The sequence below is a fragment of the Lissotriton vulgaris genome, chromosome 8 (assembly GCF_964263255.1).
Source record: "Lissotriton vulgaris chromosome 8, aLisVul1.2, whole genome shotgun sequence".
Lineage (NCBI taxonomy): Eukaryota > Metazoa > Chordata > Amphibia > Caudata > Salamandridae > Lissotriton > Lissotriton vulgaris.
In genome coordinates, this window is record NC_141696.1 from 1,388,124,652 (window position 1) to 1,388,140,178 (window position 15,527).

The window sequence follows — 15,527 nt, forward strand, 5'->3', positions numbered from 1 at the left end:
CGTCGACGAAGGTTTTCACACCTCTCGTCGACGATCAGACATCGACGGCACTGAAGCAGTCGACGAAGAAATCCTCGTCGTCGTCGACGATTGCTCCGTCGACAAAGAAGACCTCACTGTCGTCGACACCATCGTCGATGAAGATGTCGTCGACGGACCCATCGGCGACGAAGAAGACCCCGTCGACGGACACGTCGACGAAGACGTCGTCGACGAAGGTGAGGATTGTCCCGTCGACGGCCCCGTCGACGACCTCGTCGACGATGAAGACTGCTCCGTCGACGGTTCCCTCGTCGACGACGAAATCCAACACGTCGACGAAGGTGACGCCATCTCTAACAACGAGAGAACCATCAGCTTCTTCATCAAAAGCGACGACACAGAGCTTGATTTTGCCAGGCAATCCATCTACGCCAAAATTGTCGTCTTGTACTGACCTACAGGTATGGTCGGCAAAGACCACTGCCATACCTCTTCCTTCTCCAGCCACTACTACGGCTTTGCTGCAAAAGAGGTCCTCTCAAACAACGCCATTATCGCCGCTCCAGATGCCAGATAGGCTGTTAGATTCTGAAGTAGAATCTGGAGATGAACTGTTTCAAGCGGCGGAAAGTCCCTCTGACTTATTAATACATGTAAAGGATCAGGAGGAAGACGAACAGCAAATCCAGGTACCTACATCGGTACCCACTTCTGCGACAGGAATGCAGATGCCGATGGAACTTTACGAGAATCTGCAGTATATGCTGAGCGATTATTATCGCCGATTCCCGCCTTCGGAATCGGGCGATTCGCATATTACCTCCCCTCAGCCTCGCGTGAGTAGAGGTCCAAGGCCTAATAGGCCGGAAGAGGCACAGGCTACCCGACCTGCCACGCCAGTATCTCCCCATCAACAGGAGGTTGGCGATTCTGATGAGGACACCCATGAGGAGGGGGAGTTGATTAGATCGGACTCGTCGGAGTATGAGGACTACCAGGCTGAATCGCCATCCCCAGAGGAACAACCGAAGGCTGACTCACCGCCGGTGGATATAGCGAACTTCCATAGACTTATGGACAAAGCCACTAAAAGATTTCTGGTTTCCATGGAAGCGAAACAAGATGACTGCTTTCTTTATGATTTCAAGACTTTGTCTCAGAAGCAGAGTTGGTCTATTCCCATTATAGACTTTATCTGGAAGGAAGGGCTTAAGATAATGGCCACGCCAAATTCTGCTCCCGCAGTATTGCCGAGAGTCGACAAAAAATATAGGGCGCCAGCCTCTTCACCTGCCTGTCTCATCGGCCAAGCTAGAACGGACTCAGTCATTGCGCAGGCAGCGCAAAAAAGAGCTAGGAACCCCTCAACTCAGGTCTCCATTCCAACGGACAGAGATGGCAGACGCCTCGATTCCATTGGTAAAAAGGTCTCCACTATCGCGGCCACCACGGTTAGAGCTGCTAATTCTTTAGCAATTCTTGGTAGGTATGACAGACAAATGTGGTCTGACATATCCCCATACATCCAAAAATTACCTGAGCCAGACCGCTCTGAGGCCATCAAAATCCTACAAGACGGCGAATGTGCGTCGTCGGAAATTATCGACGCTGCAGTGGACGTAGCGGCCACAGGTTTTAGACAGTTGGCAGGAGCTGCAGTGCTCAGACGAGAAGGATGGTTAAAATCTACGTCTTTTCGCCAGGAGGTACAGGCCAAAGTTTTAAATATGGCTTATGACGGCGAATTCCTGTTTGGCTCGCATGTGGACGAAGCCTTACAGTCCATTAAGAAGGATACAGAAACGGCACGTTCGTTGGGTACTCTGCAGTACCGTAAGTCTTCCTTTCGTGGGGCAAAAGGAAGGGGTAACTTCTCCAACAGAGGGGGCTATTACCAGCAACGCCCATATCAGACCAATCAAAACAACCAAAGGTACCAACCTTACAAACAACAGCCTTATGGCCAAAGGCGGAGCACCTTTACACAATCCAGAGGAAAATCCACTTATCGAGGTAGAGACAACGCCAACAAAAAGTGAGGAAAACATCCTGCCGCCACTCTGCCTATGCCAGCCACGAATTGGAGGAAGAATATCCCTGCATTACTCTCAATGGTCCAAAATTACAACAGACAGATGGGTCTTGGATGTAATCTCAAAGGGTCACGTATTGGAATTTGTAAAAGCCCCTCCAAATTCGCCCCCAAAAGGACCACCCCCAGCACATCTCAAGGAGCTGTTCCTCCAAATCAATGCAATGATTCGGAAAGGGGCAATCGAGAAGGTACCTCAACATCAGAGGGGTCAAGGGTTTTACTCTCGTTTCTTCTTGATACGCAAAAAGTCGGGGGAGTGGCGCCCCATCCTCGACTTGCGTGCCCTCAACAAATTTATCAAGCAATTGACATTCAGAATGTTGTCACTGCAGGAGATCCTCCAGTTTCTGACGGAAGGCGAACATATGGCAACCCTGGACCTACAGGATGCTTACTTCCACGTACCCATCTTCCCCAGGCACAGGAAGTTCCTAAGATTCAGAGTGGCCGGCAGGGACTTTCAGTTCAAGGTCCTTCCCTTCGGGCTACGTTCAGCCCCGAGAGTATTCACCAAGATGTTGGCACCGGTGGCGGCCCACTTACGGTTGCAAGGTATCCAGATTTATCCTTATTTGGACGACTGCCTTATCAAGGCCAATTCCTATGCCACCGCAAGCAGTCACGTCCAAACATGCCTGTCTCTATTTCAAGACTTGGGTTTTTCAATAAATTTCGAGAAATCATACCTGACACCGTCTCAGAAGACGTCTTTCCTGGGAGCGACTCTGGATTCCAGGAAAGCTCAGATTTTCATTTCAAACGAAAGGCAAGCCAAGATCCAGGACCTGGCGAGAGCACTCCTCAGAAGAGAGTGCGTTTCAGTTCGACGATTAAAATCTTTCCTGGGGATGTTGTCATCATGCATTCTCCTGTCTCCGAACTGTCGTCTGAGAATGAGACCACTGCAAGAGGAACTCGGCCACCAGTGGGTGCAAGTATCCGGTTCCTTCGAAGATGTCATCGTCTTAACACCTCGAATGAAACACGCAATTCGGTGGTGGGCTCTGGCACGCAACCTGCAAGTCGGCCGCGCCTTTCTAGAAGAAGTCCCCAGTTTCGTCGTCACCACGGATGCCTCGCTGGAAGGTTGGGGCGCTCACCTTCAAGGGATGACAATCAGTGGCAAATGGAACGCACAACAAAGGACATGGCACATCAATTTGTTGGAGTTGAGGGCCATTTTCCTCGCCCTGAAATCATTTCAAGTGACTCTGTCAAACTCGTCCGTGTTGATCCGAACAGACAACACGACGAGCATGCACTACCTGAACAAGCAGGGGGGCACAAGATCGGCCCGTTTGTCTCAGCAAGCTCAGGAAATCTGGAATTGGGCCCTGGAACACAATATCAACCTGACGGCAGTTCATGTCCCGGGAGTAGCCAATGTCCTGGCAGACTCCCTAAGCAGATCCAAAAGCAGCACTCACGAGTGGGAACTGCATCAGCCAGCTCTGGACCACATTTTCCTGAGATGGGGTCGCCCCGAGATAGACCTATTCGCGACCTACCACAACAAGAAATGCACCCATTTCGCGAGCTGGACTCCTCACAAGGAGTCGTGTGGGGACGCTCTCTCTCTGAACTGGAAACAAATCTTTGCCTACGCCTTCCCTCCGATCCCTCTGATCCCCAAGGTCATCAACAAAATGAGGAGACAACCGTGTCGTCTGATTCTAATTGCCCCACGGTGGCCCAGACAATACTGGTTCACGCAGCTTCTTCTCCTCTCAGAGTGCGATCCAGTTCAGCTGCCTCAAATTCCGGATCTTCTGACTCTACAAGGCGGAAAAATATATCATCCAGACCCTCATTCTCTAAAATTGTCAGCTTGGCTCCTCAACACCATGAGTTCGCGCATTTGAACATTCCTCAAGACTGTCAGGAGGTCCTGGACAATGCTAGGGCGCCTTCCACGAATAAAACTTACAGGCTCAAGTGGAAGCGGTTTTGTGCTTGGTGCAGGACTGTGGGTTTACATCCTATCCATGCTGAACCAGACAAGATTTTGCCCTTCTTTTTACATCTTGCTAAATCGGGCTTGGCACACTCTACACTCAAGGTGTTCTTAGCGGCAATATCGAGATACCGACAGGACGGTCAAACTTCGCTGTACTCTGCAAGGATTGTCCAGCAATTCTTTAAGGGTTTATTCCGCATGTTTCCACCAGTCCGTAGACCGCCTCCATCCTGGCACTTGAATATTGTATTAGCTCAACTCATGCGCCATCCTTTTGAGCCAATTCATAAAGCTGATCTAAAATTCGTCACCTGGAAGGTGGCTTTGCTACTGGCCTTGACATCTGCCAGAAGGGTCAGTGACATACAGGCATTTTCCTCTAAACCACCTTTCTTGCAATTCACAAATGATTCAGTGATACTGCGCACCAACCCGAGGTACATACCCAAGGTGCCATCGGATTTCCACCTGAATGAGCCAGTCATCCTTAAAACGTTTTTTCCAAGTCCGCAATCTCCAGCGGAACGAACTCTACACACGCTGGACATCAAGCGGTGTCTCAAGTTCTATCTCTCCAGGACAGCTGCCATCAGGAAAACTGATCAGTTATTTGTTGCGCATGGCAAACCACGTCAAGGCAGTGCAGTCACTAAACAAACTATCGCTAGATGGGTCTCTTCAGCGATTGGACTCTGCCATCTACAGGCGGGTAAACCCTTGCCAACCTTGCCCAGAGCACATTCTACGAGAGCAGTTGCTTCCTCAACTGCTTTGTTTGCTGGTGTGCCTCTCCTGCATATCTGCAGAGCTGCTACCTGGTCCAGCAGGCACACATTCACGAGGCATTACTGTCTGGAAGCTTCGAGCGACACCGATGCCTCGGTGGGGAGAGCAGTCCTGCGTAATCTTTTCCAATAAGGTGAGCCTCTGCTATTTCTCTCCCACCTCCTCTTGCTCTTTTACGCCTATTTTATTATTCCTTTGTGGTTTCTGCATTACTGCTATGTGCCTTGGCGTCCAAGAGCTGTATATAATGCTATGACTATTACTGCTCACTACTCTGATTCAGGCATGTGAATCTATGAAAGACACCCCTAATACTGGAGAAGAACAATAGTTACTTACCTGTAATCTGTGGTTCTCCAGTATTGGTGTCTTTCATAGATTCACATGCACCCACCCACCTCCCCTCAGAGGCTCACTTGGCTTTTTTCTTCTATACTTATTCCGGTACACTCCGGTGCTACAAAAATCTGAGAGCCTGGGTCTCTGGGGAGAGCTTGCTGGTGGGAGCTGTGGCCTGATTGGCTGCAGTTTGGTCCATACATAATGACATGGACAGGTTCTAATGTGGAAGTTTCTTTTACTGTAGCTAGGGCTACTTTACTTCCTGGTTGGGTATATTGTTATCTCTTATGTACTAAGGGTATATTTCACTACTTTTTTATGTACCGTGGGCTCCCACTCCGACGACGGGGAATGATTCAGGCATGTGAATCTATGAAAGACACCAATACTGGAGAACCACAGATTACAGGTAAGTAACTATTGTTCTTCTATTCCCATGACAATGCCACAGGTTTCAGAAACTGGGGAAGACGCTGTCCTGCAGACCATGCCCTAATGTGGATTGTGTACAGAAATCAAGTAAACGTCATGTGAGCCATTCTACAGTTAACTGTGCTGGCACTTAAAGCCTGGAATGAAAAATTCCTGGCAAAATTATGGGCAGATCCCCTTTTCACTTCCTCTCCTCTTTACACACCATCACCTTGTCAGACTAAACTAGTCTGAGAAGGCTATACTTTAATGTATGTAGCGACCCGCTTATATTGCCAAATAGCACTTTATCTGTTTATATGGCTTAAAGTTGAACTGACGCTAAGTATTGAAATGTATGTTGAGATTCTTCATTTCTCAAATTATTTACCCTAGAATAGAGAAGTCTATATAATGGTTGCAAACACTTTCATAATTTTTTTTAAATCTAAAAATACTAACCTTATGTTCCACTGATGTCATTTGTAGTCTGGTGTAAGATAGTTTACTGTATTGTATCTTACAACAAAGCAGGAGTGCTCAACATACTTGTGTATAAGAACACCTGTAAAGATGCAGAGTACATAGAGAAGGTTTACCTTCTCTGTTACTCAGCGCTTCAGTTTAAAAGCTCTTTCGGATACCTTCAATTGAAATGACTATGTGGCTGGCCACCAAAATTGTCAGGTTCATATTTAAATATGTTTTTGTGTTTATCTCCTTTTTTTTAACAGGATCCTCTTGAAAACTTCTCGTTAGACTGGCTTAATCCCACACCAAACATTGATCCACCAGCATCCCCATCACCACCTGGAAGAGATAGCATTTCAGTACCCCTCCAAACTGGAACCTCTCCCGCTCTAACCTTCTTCATTTCAAGATGTGGAAAAAGCTCAAATAAGCACAGTGCTCCTGAGTTAATAGCGTTAAGTAATTCTACACCAGACACTTCCAGGTTTGTACATATTGATGTTTATTTTAACTCATTCTAATCAAATTAGAATTTTTTTAAACGGATTACAAGTTAAATACAAATATCGGCACCCGAAACAATGCAGCTTAGAATCTGTAGTGTCCTGTTACTTGCAGCCTTAAGAGCAATTTACTTACCTTGGGTAATGTCCTTTCTGGTGGGATTATTTATCTAACTGCAGAGTCCTCACCTTTAGAATATCTCCAGGAGCCAGACTGGATTTGTAGAATTGTTCCACAAAAGCTTCCCCTTATCGGTAGTTGGTGTCATATGGTTCCACAGTGACTTTATGCTACCCCGAAGTGCCCGCGGAGTCTTAATATAAGCACCAATCCTGAGTGTGGTGTTAGTTTCTTGTGTCTTTCGCCTTCCATGGCCTCAGATGCAGGTAGATTTTATAGTATGATAACTTAAAATCATTTCACAATTTTCACATTTTAAAGAGCAATAAATGAGACTTTATCACAATAAAATGATATAATTTGATACGTTCATTACAGTCCCACTTTAAAAGAGCTTTCATTGTATAGCAGGCAGTTAGAATTATGTCCTTGTCATTAATAGAGGGTTAATCTCAAACCAGTGCTAGCTTGTTATTTAATCCAGTTACTTAATTGCTGCTTTCATATATGTTACAAATTGTGCTCACACTTGACTGGATTCTCCCTTTTTTGTGTGCAATCAACATTTTCTGAAATATTAAAGCCTCTTTCAAATGCATAGAATTTGGATTGATGTTTTTTGGGCTGCCCTGCTTAGCTAGTTCAAGTTCAAAGATTTGTATAGCGCACTACTCACCCAGAGGGTCTCAAGGCGTTTGAGGGAGGGGGGGGGTGCTTTACTTGTTGAATAACCAAGTTGTTAGTTGCTTTCTGAAGGCGAGGTGGTTTTGTGTAAGGCGGAGGTGGGTGGGGAGAGAATTCCAGGTTTTGGCCGCTAGGTAGGAGAAAGATCTTCCCCCCCCCATGGTGGATTTATAGATGCGCGGAATAGCGGCAAGGGCTTGATTGGACGAACGTAGTTGGTGGGAGGGGGAGTAGAAGGACAGTCGCGTGTTGAGGCAATCAGGTCCTTGGTCGTAGAGGGCTTTGTGTGCGTGGGTGAGGAGGCGGAACATTATTCTCTTGTTGACGGGGAGCCAATGGAGGCCTTTGAGGTGGTCAGATATGTGAGCTTGCCGAGGAATGTCCAATATGAGTCTGGCTGAGGCGTTTTGGATTTGTTGGAGTTTTTTCTGTAGTTTGGCTGTGGTTCCGGCGTAGAGGGTGTTTCCGTAATCCAGTCGGCTGGTGACCAGTACGTGGGAGACCGTTTTTCTTGTTTCTGTGGAGATCCAACAGAAGATTTTTTTGAGCATGCGGAGGATGTTGAAGCAAGATGAGACGGCGTTGGCTTGTCTGGTCATTGAGAGGGAGGAGTCCAGGATGAATCCCAGGTTACGTGCGTGATCTGTAGGTCTTGGTGCGGTTCCCAGGGCTGGTGGGGCCACCAAGAGTCGTCCCAGGCAGAGGGGGATGATCCTAAGATGAGGACTTCCGTTTTGTCCGAGTTCAGTTTTAGGCGGCTGTTCTTCATTCATTCGGCTACGTCTTTCATCCCTTCGTGTAGGTTGGTTTTGGCGGTGTTTGGGTCTTTGGTGAGGGATAGGATCAGCTGAGTGTCGTCTGCGTAGGAGATAATGTTGAGGTTGTGTTGGCGTGCTATGGATGCGAGGGGACTCATATATACGTTGAAGAGGGTGGGGCTGAGTGATGATCCTTGTGTTACGCCGCAGATGACTTCGGTGGCCTCAGATCTAAAAGGGGGGAGGCGGACTCTCTGGGTTCTTCCGGCGAGGAACGAGATGATCCAGTCCAATGCTTTCCCTTGTATTCCGATGTTGCTGAGGCGTTGTATGAGGGTGCTATGACAGACTGTGTCGAAGGCTGCGGATAGGTCGAGTAGGATGAGGGCAACTGTTTCTCCGTTGTCCAGTAGTGTTCAAATGTCGTCTGTTGCTGCGATGAGGGCGGTTTCGGTGCTGTGTTTGGCTCGGAAGCCGGACTGTGAGGGGTCGAGGGATTTGTTGGCTTCGAGGAAGGCGGCAAGTTGATTGTTGACGGCTTTCTCAATGACTTTGGCAGGGAATGGGAGGAGCGAGATGGGGCGGTAGTTCTTAAGTTCAGTGGGATCTGCTGTGGGTTTCTTCAGAAGGGCGCTGAGTTTGGCATGTTTCCAGCTTTCCGGGAAGGTAGCGGAGTTGAAGGAACAGTTGATGACATCGCGGAGATGGGGTGCGATGATGGAATCCGCTTTGTTGAAAATGTGGTGGGGGCATGGATCGGTTGGTGATCCTGAGTGGATGGAGTTCATAAGGCGGATGGTGTCTTCGGTGGTGATTGGGTTCCAGGCGCACAGGTTGTTGGAATGCAGTTTTGGTTCGGTGGTGGGTGGGGAGGACTGGTCTTCGGACTGGTTTCAAAGCTGTTCCGTATATTGGCGATTTTGTTGTAGAAGAATGGGGATAGAGAGTCGCAGAGTTCTTGGGAGGGAGTGATGTCGTCGGTGCCGGCGGTGGGGTTGGTAAATTCTTTGACTATGTTGAATAGTTCCTTGCTGTTATGGGCATTGTTGTCAAGTCGGTCCTTGAATGCTGATTTCTTGGTGGAACGGATCAGTTGGTGGTGTTTGCGGGTGCCGTTCTTGAAGGTGGCCAGGTTGTCAGGGGTTGGGTTTTTTCTCCAGGCTTTTACGTGAGTCCGACAGATCTTCTTGGATTTCTTGAGGTCATCGTTGAACCAGGGGGATTTTTTGCTACTTTGCTTGAAAGGATGGTTCTTCAAGGGTGCTAGTTCGTCGGCGCTGTGGGTGATCCATTGTGTAAGGTTGGTGGCTGCTTGGTTTGGGTCCGATGATATGGAAGGGGGGTTTTGGTAGAGTGAAGAGCTGGTCGGTGGTGATTTTGTTCCAGTTTCTTCGAGGAATAGGATGTGGGGGGTTGTGGGTCGTGGTCTTTTTGTAGCTGAAGTGAACGCAGCTGTGGTCCGTCCAGTGGAGGACTGTGGTGTGATCGAAGGAGATGTGCTTGCTGGAGGTGAAAATAGGGTCGACCGTGTGTCCGGCAAGGTGGGTGGGGGCGTCAATAAGTTGTTTGAGTCCGAGATTGTTCAGGTTGTCCACAAGGGAGGTGGTGTTGCTGTCGTTTTTCTTTTCCAGATGGAATTTGAGGTCTCCTAGTAGAATGTAGTTCTTGGAGGTGAGGGCATGTGGGCTGATGAAGTCAGTGATGTCTTCACTGAATTGTGTGTGGGGTCCAGGTGGTCTGTAGATGAGGGTGCCTCTGAGTGTGGTCTTGGGGTTGGTGTGGATCTGAAAGTGAAGGTGTTCGGCGTTGGCGAGGTTATCGTCGGAGCTGGTTGTGATGCGGATGGTGTTCTTATGGACGATGGCGATGCCTCCTCCTGTTTGGTTGATGCGGTCTTTTCGGATGATCTTGTAGCCGTCCGGGATGGCTATGGCGATGTCGGGTGCTGAAGAGGCGTTCATCCAGGTTTCTGTAAGGAAGGCGACGTCCGGTTGAGTAGTGTCGAGTAGGTTCCAGAGTTCAATGGAGTCTCTTTGGACCGAGCGGGTGTTCAACAGGATGCACTTCAGGTGGTTAGAGTCAGAATTATGTTTGGAGTTAGAGGATTTGGTGTGGGTCTTGATGCAGTCGAATTTGCAGGATTGGCAGGAGAAAGGTCCATGGGTGTGTCCTGGGGCAGCTTGGTAGCAATTTAATGGTCGACTGGGGTTAAGGACTGAGAGGGTAGTGGCGGCGTATGTTATGAAGGGCGGATTGGGTTATGCGGGAGGGCCAGGGGGTATGGCGCTGGGCACGGTCCAGGCGCGGACGGGCGTAGACGGGCTTACCGTTGGCGCACCTACGGCGCGCATAGGACGCGTTCGCTGCGCTAAAAAGCATCTGTCATAAGTGGGTAGTGGAGTGGGGAGGGGCGAGGGAGGAGCATCTGGGAGGCGGTAGCGGGGTGTAGGTCCGGGCAGGGAGGCACAACAACAAACAACAAAATGGCTGCAGGCCAAAAGCAAAACTGGATTGGGGCACAAGGTAAAATAAACGGTATGCACAAAACAAAATCCAACCTTCTATTAACGCTATGCACAGAGTAAATTATTCAACCTAAGGCAGCCAATCACAATGCAATGCTGTTAGAAGCGTGCTTTCGAAATATAGCGCTACGATCAATATTTAAATCGAGCAGCAGACAGGCACTAATGCACGTTTAACAAATAAAGCGCTGCGATACAAATGAATGGCAAGCAGGTCACAATGGCAATGCGAGTGAGGCAGTCTGGCAGTGCAGAGCGCTAAGATACCGCAACAGTGCTGGGAGCTGCGAGGGGAGCGACCGCTTCTGAAGGCTTCAGGACGGTCAGTGGTACACTGTAAAGGGGAGTCAGTAATGGGCTGGACACGAGGTTTGGGCAAAGCGGGTTTTATTTTCATGTACAGTTTCTTTTGTCTGAGAGTCAGTCTTTCTTTGGCTAATTTGACTGGGTCCGTGGTGCCTACTGGGACAGCTGCTGTACCGAAGACCGTCTTGCCCGTGGTTGGGGCTTCTCGGATGGGGCGGCTCTCGTGATGTCCGGAAAGAAACAAAACAAAGAAAGGACTAATTACTTTTCAGTCCTCGTACCTTTTTACTCAGGGGTAACGGGGGAATGGAGGGACACCTCTAGTGAGACGCTTTACCGATACTGTGAGTCGTGGTGAGGGGAGGGTATTTATAGGGTCCAGGAAGGTGCGGGAATACTAAGGAGCAGGGTGTTTGTTAACGTGGGAACACACCCCGACGTCCCACCCAACTTGTAAACTTATCCCGTACCTGTCTGAGCCACACTCCTCCCTCGGGAGTGTGGCACAGCGCAGCGCAGTCCCATTGGCCTCCTGGCTCGTCTGCTTCGTTCTGTAGCGCGTCTACTTCTCATTGGGGCACGTCTGCTTCTCTTCCTAGCTCGGCGTCCTCAGGTCCACACACTCGCCGGTTCGCGTTCACATACTCCTCCGTCCTTCTCTCTCCTCCTCCTGTGATGTCACACACTCTTTCCTGGACATCCTGGTTCTTATCCAATGCGGCGAAGCAAACGTCACGGTGGGAGGGACCTTCGTCCGGGTCATACGGCCAGTTAAAGGGGCCGTTCTGAATTCCTTCTGTGAATGAGCGCCAGGAACTCTGTTCGTCCTGTGAAGGAGTAAGGGAATCCTCGTCACTATAAGTCCACCAGTCCATTTCCTTGTTGTTCCCTTGTATACTGGGTACCTGGTTACATACACAAAATTGGTCAGTGGTACACTAAATCTTCTATATCAGCAGGCTTTCAAAGGAATAAAAACAAATCTTAGCCTAATTAGTTTCCGTTTCTTATGTAGTGCCAGTGGTCGCTTCAGATAACTTTGCACATTCAGGAGCTAATACAGTTTTATTAGTTTTATTGTCACGTTACCATGTTAGTTCATATTCTGGTTCTCAGTATCTAAGCCTGCAGATATTTGTTTTGTTTGCTTAACAGTCCCTTTGCTAGTTGCTTTTGTGGAAGGTTCACACTCCATATTTCATGCTCTTCTAGATTTTACAAAGAACTACTAGAATAATGTTTCCAATACAACATCTTCTTCATTATTACCTGCCACAAAAAATATTTCAATGAGCCTGAGTCAGCCACCTGCAATTCTGCACAGTAAAGTAGAAATCTTGCAATCAGTATTAGTTGTTGTCATGTGAGATTACATTCTAGTCAGATTTGTGATGGTATTATACAGTTATGGAGGCAGAAGATGACGATAACAATTATACTGAGATTTATCCAACCAAGTATCAAAAGTGTTTGGATATGCATTTACCCCACACACCAGAGTTGGCATTAGTTTTCTTCTAGTTCCATTAATTAGAGCCGATATATTTGGGATTGTCATGTCCTTTAGTTATCTTTGGAATGCAAAATAAAATGTAAGACTTCGACCAAGCACTTTTAGGATTTTACATTGGCCTGGGATCAACCTATTTTATTAATCTATACTCCTAGGAATGTGTACGTTGGTGCCACTCTCCACTCCCTAATTTTTTCTAATGTCAGTAGCCCTGTGAGCAATTTTCAGGACCCACCTGTCTAAAGCAGAAGGAAATGTATCCTGCCTCCTACTGGCCAGACATGAGCCTAAGAGGCTTGGTGGCCCCTGCAGCAGCAGAGGAAGAGTTTGAAAATTGCGGATTCTGCTGCTGTGAGGGGTTGCTACTGGTGCCTCCTTCTGGACTCAACCGGACTGGGTTGGATGTTGCAGAACAGGTTGCAAATTAACCCCTGGAATAACCTCTTAATTTTCTTTATTAATGGGTTAATTGTTTAGTTGATGTCAATAGCCCCAGAGATCATGCTGTAGTGTGAATGTCTTTGGAGAAAAAGCTGCTTAGGTGCTGGAAAGATTCAAAGAGCCTAGAACCATGTCCATTAGGAATGTCTTTCTGCATGTCTCCAGAAAACCTAGGTGATCTCATCTACATGTGCCTTCTGAGCACAATGCTAGTGCCAAATAATTGCTGCTGCAGTCTGTAGTGTCTTGGACAGCTTGGAACATGCCCTTTGTTGCATCCTGACCTTCATGTTTCGTATGGGCCCTAATGTTCTCAGGGCGATGGGCAAAATGTTTCTGGCAATATCTCGTAATGCATGGGTTTTCCTACCCAAAAGACCAACTGTATTTATCAACCTAAGGTCTAATGTAGCTTTTTCTGAGAGCATGACGTCTCTGATTCCTTATCAAGAGGATTGATCTGAAAGGAATTCATATGAAAACTACTTGTAGAAGACTGAAGAATCAGCGTCTTCGGTGTAGCGTGCTTAGTCAGAAAGTTCTGGTCACTTCGAGCTTGTCTTTGTTGTATGGCCACAGACTAGCAGAAATCAACATGGCGTTGAACATTTAGCAAGCAGGGCATCACTAAGGCAAGCATTACATGCCAATAATGGCTCAGATGAATCTGGCCCTGAGTGAAGGATGTCAGTCAATAAATGTTTTTGTCACAGTAGTGAACAACTGCAATTCTGATCTCTCAGCTGCCTTCAGAATCACCACTGCAAATGAAGCACTTCCCACTAATAATGGCCCAAAGAAAGTCTAACTTCTTTTTAGTTGATGCGTATAGCCCGCTGGTGTTTTGTAAGTCTAAATCCAATGCATCATCAGTATAATGAGGAGGCACCAATTTGTCTTCTTCCTCATCATCAGGGCCCTGAGAGACATTGGGCTCTGTTGTATTGGGTTCGAATCAGACAAAAAGACAAAAATCTTGTTGTGATATTGGCATCAAGGCAGAGTTCTGGGATTGGAATCACTGGCTGTCCTTTCGTGATTGTATAGCACAACATAAATTGGTAACCAGGCAACGTTGGATCTGGATTGGAGACTGGGATCGTGTCATGGACCAGCACTGGCATGGTCAGCATCAGTAGGGAAGGAACCAGCAGGACCTTGATGCAGGAGTAGAAGTCAGTATCATCGCTGGTATCGACCCAGTAACTGTCCTCTAGGATGCATACTTGTCAGGCTGGATCTGCCAGCTTAAGTCCAACTGGAGCCCTTCTAGCTCCATAGGGCCTGAAAGGAACGCCTGAGGGAGCTTGAATTGCACTAAAAATCTGAGGCATGGCCTCCTTGAGGGCTAATATGTGCTGCAAGGTCGACGATGACCCAGGTAACTCATGGGGTGCCAGGAACAATTGCAGGAACTTTTTGGACTCTGGACTTATGGGGGAGTGGGGGCGAGATTTTTTTTATTATCATTCTTTCTCGATAGACTTTGAGTGGTGGGACAGTATTGAGCGCCGCTTGAACTGGTAACTCTTTTGCTTTGACTTCAAATTCAGCCCCATGACCGGACCTGCAAAGCAAAAAGGGAAGCGTGAGCTATGCTTTGTCTGCAACCTCTTCCTGTGCTAAGCAAAGTAGAGTTCAGCTTCCCAGTCTCAAAGCACCTTGCGATCAATGAGGACAAACTTGTTGCATGACTTAGTCATGGACTGAGACTAAGTGACACAAGCATGCCGCATGCGGTTTGGTGAAATACATCTGCTTTCTTTAGTGTTAACATGGCTTTAATCCTGTTGCTTTAAGTGGTGAAATCATTCCCTACAATACTGTAAAGTTATTGAAGTCATGAGAAGACTGATAAAATTGAGAGCAGAAAGGACGGAAAGTAGTGGGGGTAAGGTATGTGGCTCCACTCTTTCACGTCCAGGATGGCAGGGTGTTGGTTACTGCTGTGTGGGACCATTGCTGGAAGAATTCCCTGAATCCAGTCTGGTATCTGGGGATTTTCTAAAGGTGAGGGATCTGCGGTTAGAAGTATCCATCAGAAGTATAACGTTCAGTCCGTACTTACAAAGTAGTGGGTGCAGTTAGTCTAGGCAATCTACTTTATAAGAACAGCATGCCCGGTCTAACTTATAAAGCAAGCAGTGCTAAGTTATTTCAAGTACTTCTGCTCTCTCATTTAATCACTAAATTTTGGAGCCTTTGATGGCTGTAAGAAATGGGTTGTTGGTTGTCTGGGGTGTAGCCCTGGTCAAGCAGCAACCACAATCCTTGTCAGAGTAAGGCACAAGCAAACCCCAAATTAAACTGTGCTTGCCCCCTTGGTAGCTTGGCACAGAGCAGTAAAGCTTAACTTAGAGGCAATGTGTATTTGTGCAACACTTCAAACATTAAAACAGTGAAAACAAACCACAAAGGAGCCCACATCAGAGTTAGAACAAAAGATTAATTTTTAATAAATAAAGCAAGTCCCAAACGAAAAAAATCCAATTAGCAGAACTGGAAATATTGAATTTTAAAATATATAGTGAAAATGACGCCAAAAAGCATAAAGGTCTATTGGGAAATATCTAGTCACGCCAGACCGGAACAAAGCACAAGTTCAGGCCAACCACAATGGAATGTAAGCCAT

The 15,527-nt window shown here is 47.3% G+C and overlaps 1 protein-coding gene across 1 annotated transcript in view; it reads left to right on the forward strand.

Moving 5' to 3' along the window:
- The window catches only part of MORC3 (MORC family CW-type zinc finger 3), a 793,723-nt gene that overhangs the window by 605,361 nt on the left and 172,835 nt on the right, over positions 1–15,527 (forward strand). The window contains exon 14 of the mRNA XM_086935396.1: positions 6,308–6,528. Coding sequence (XP_086791522.1) covers positions 6,308–6,528 — 221 coding nt within the window. The remainder of the gene's footprint in view (positions 1–6,307; positions 6,529–15,527) is intronic.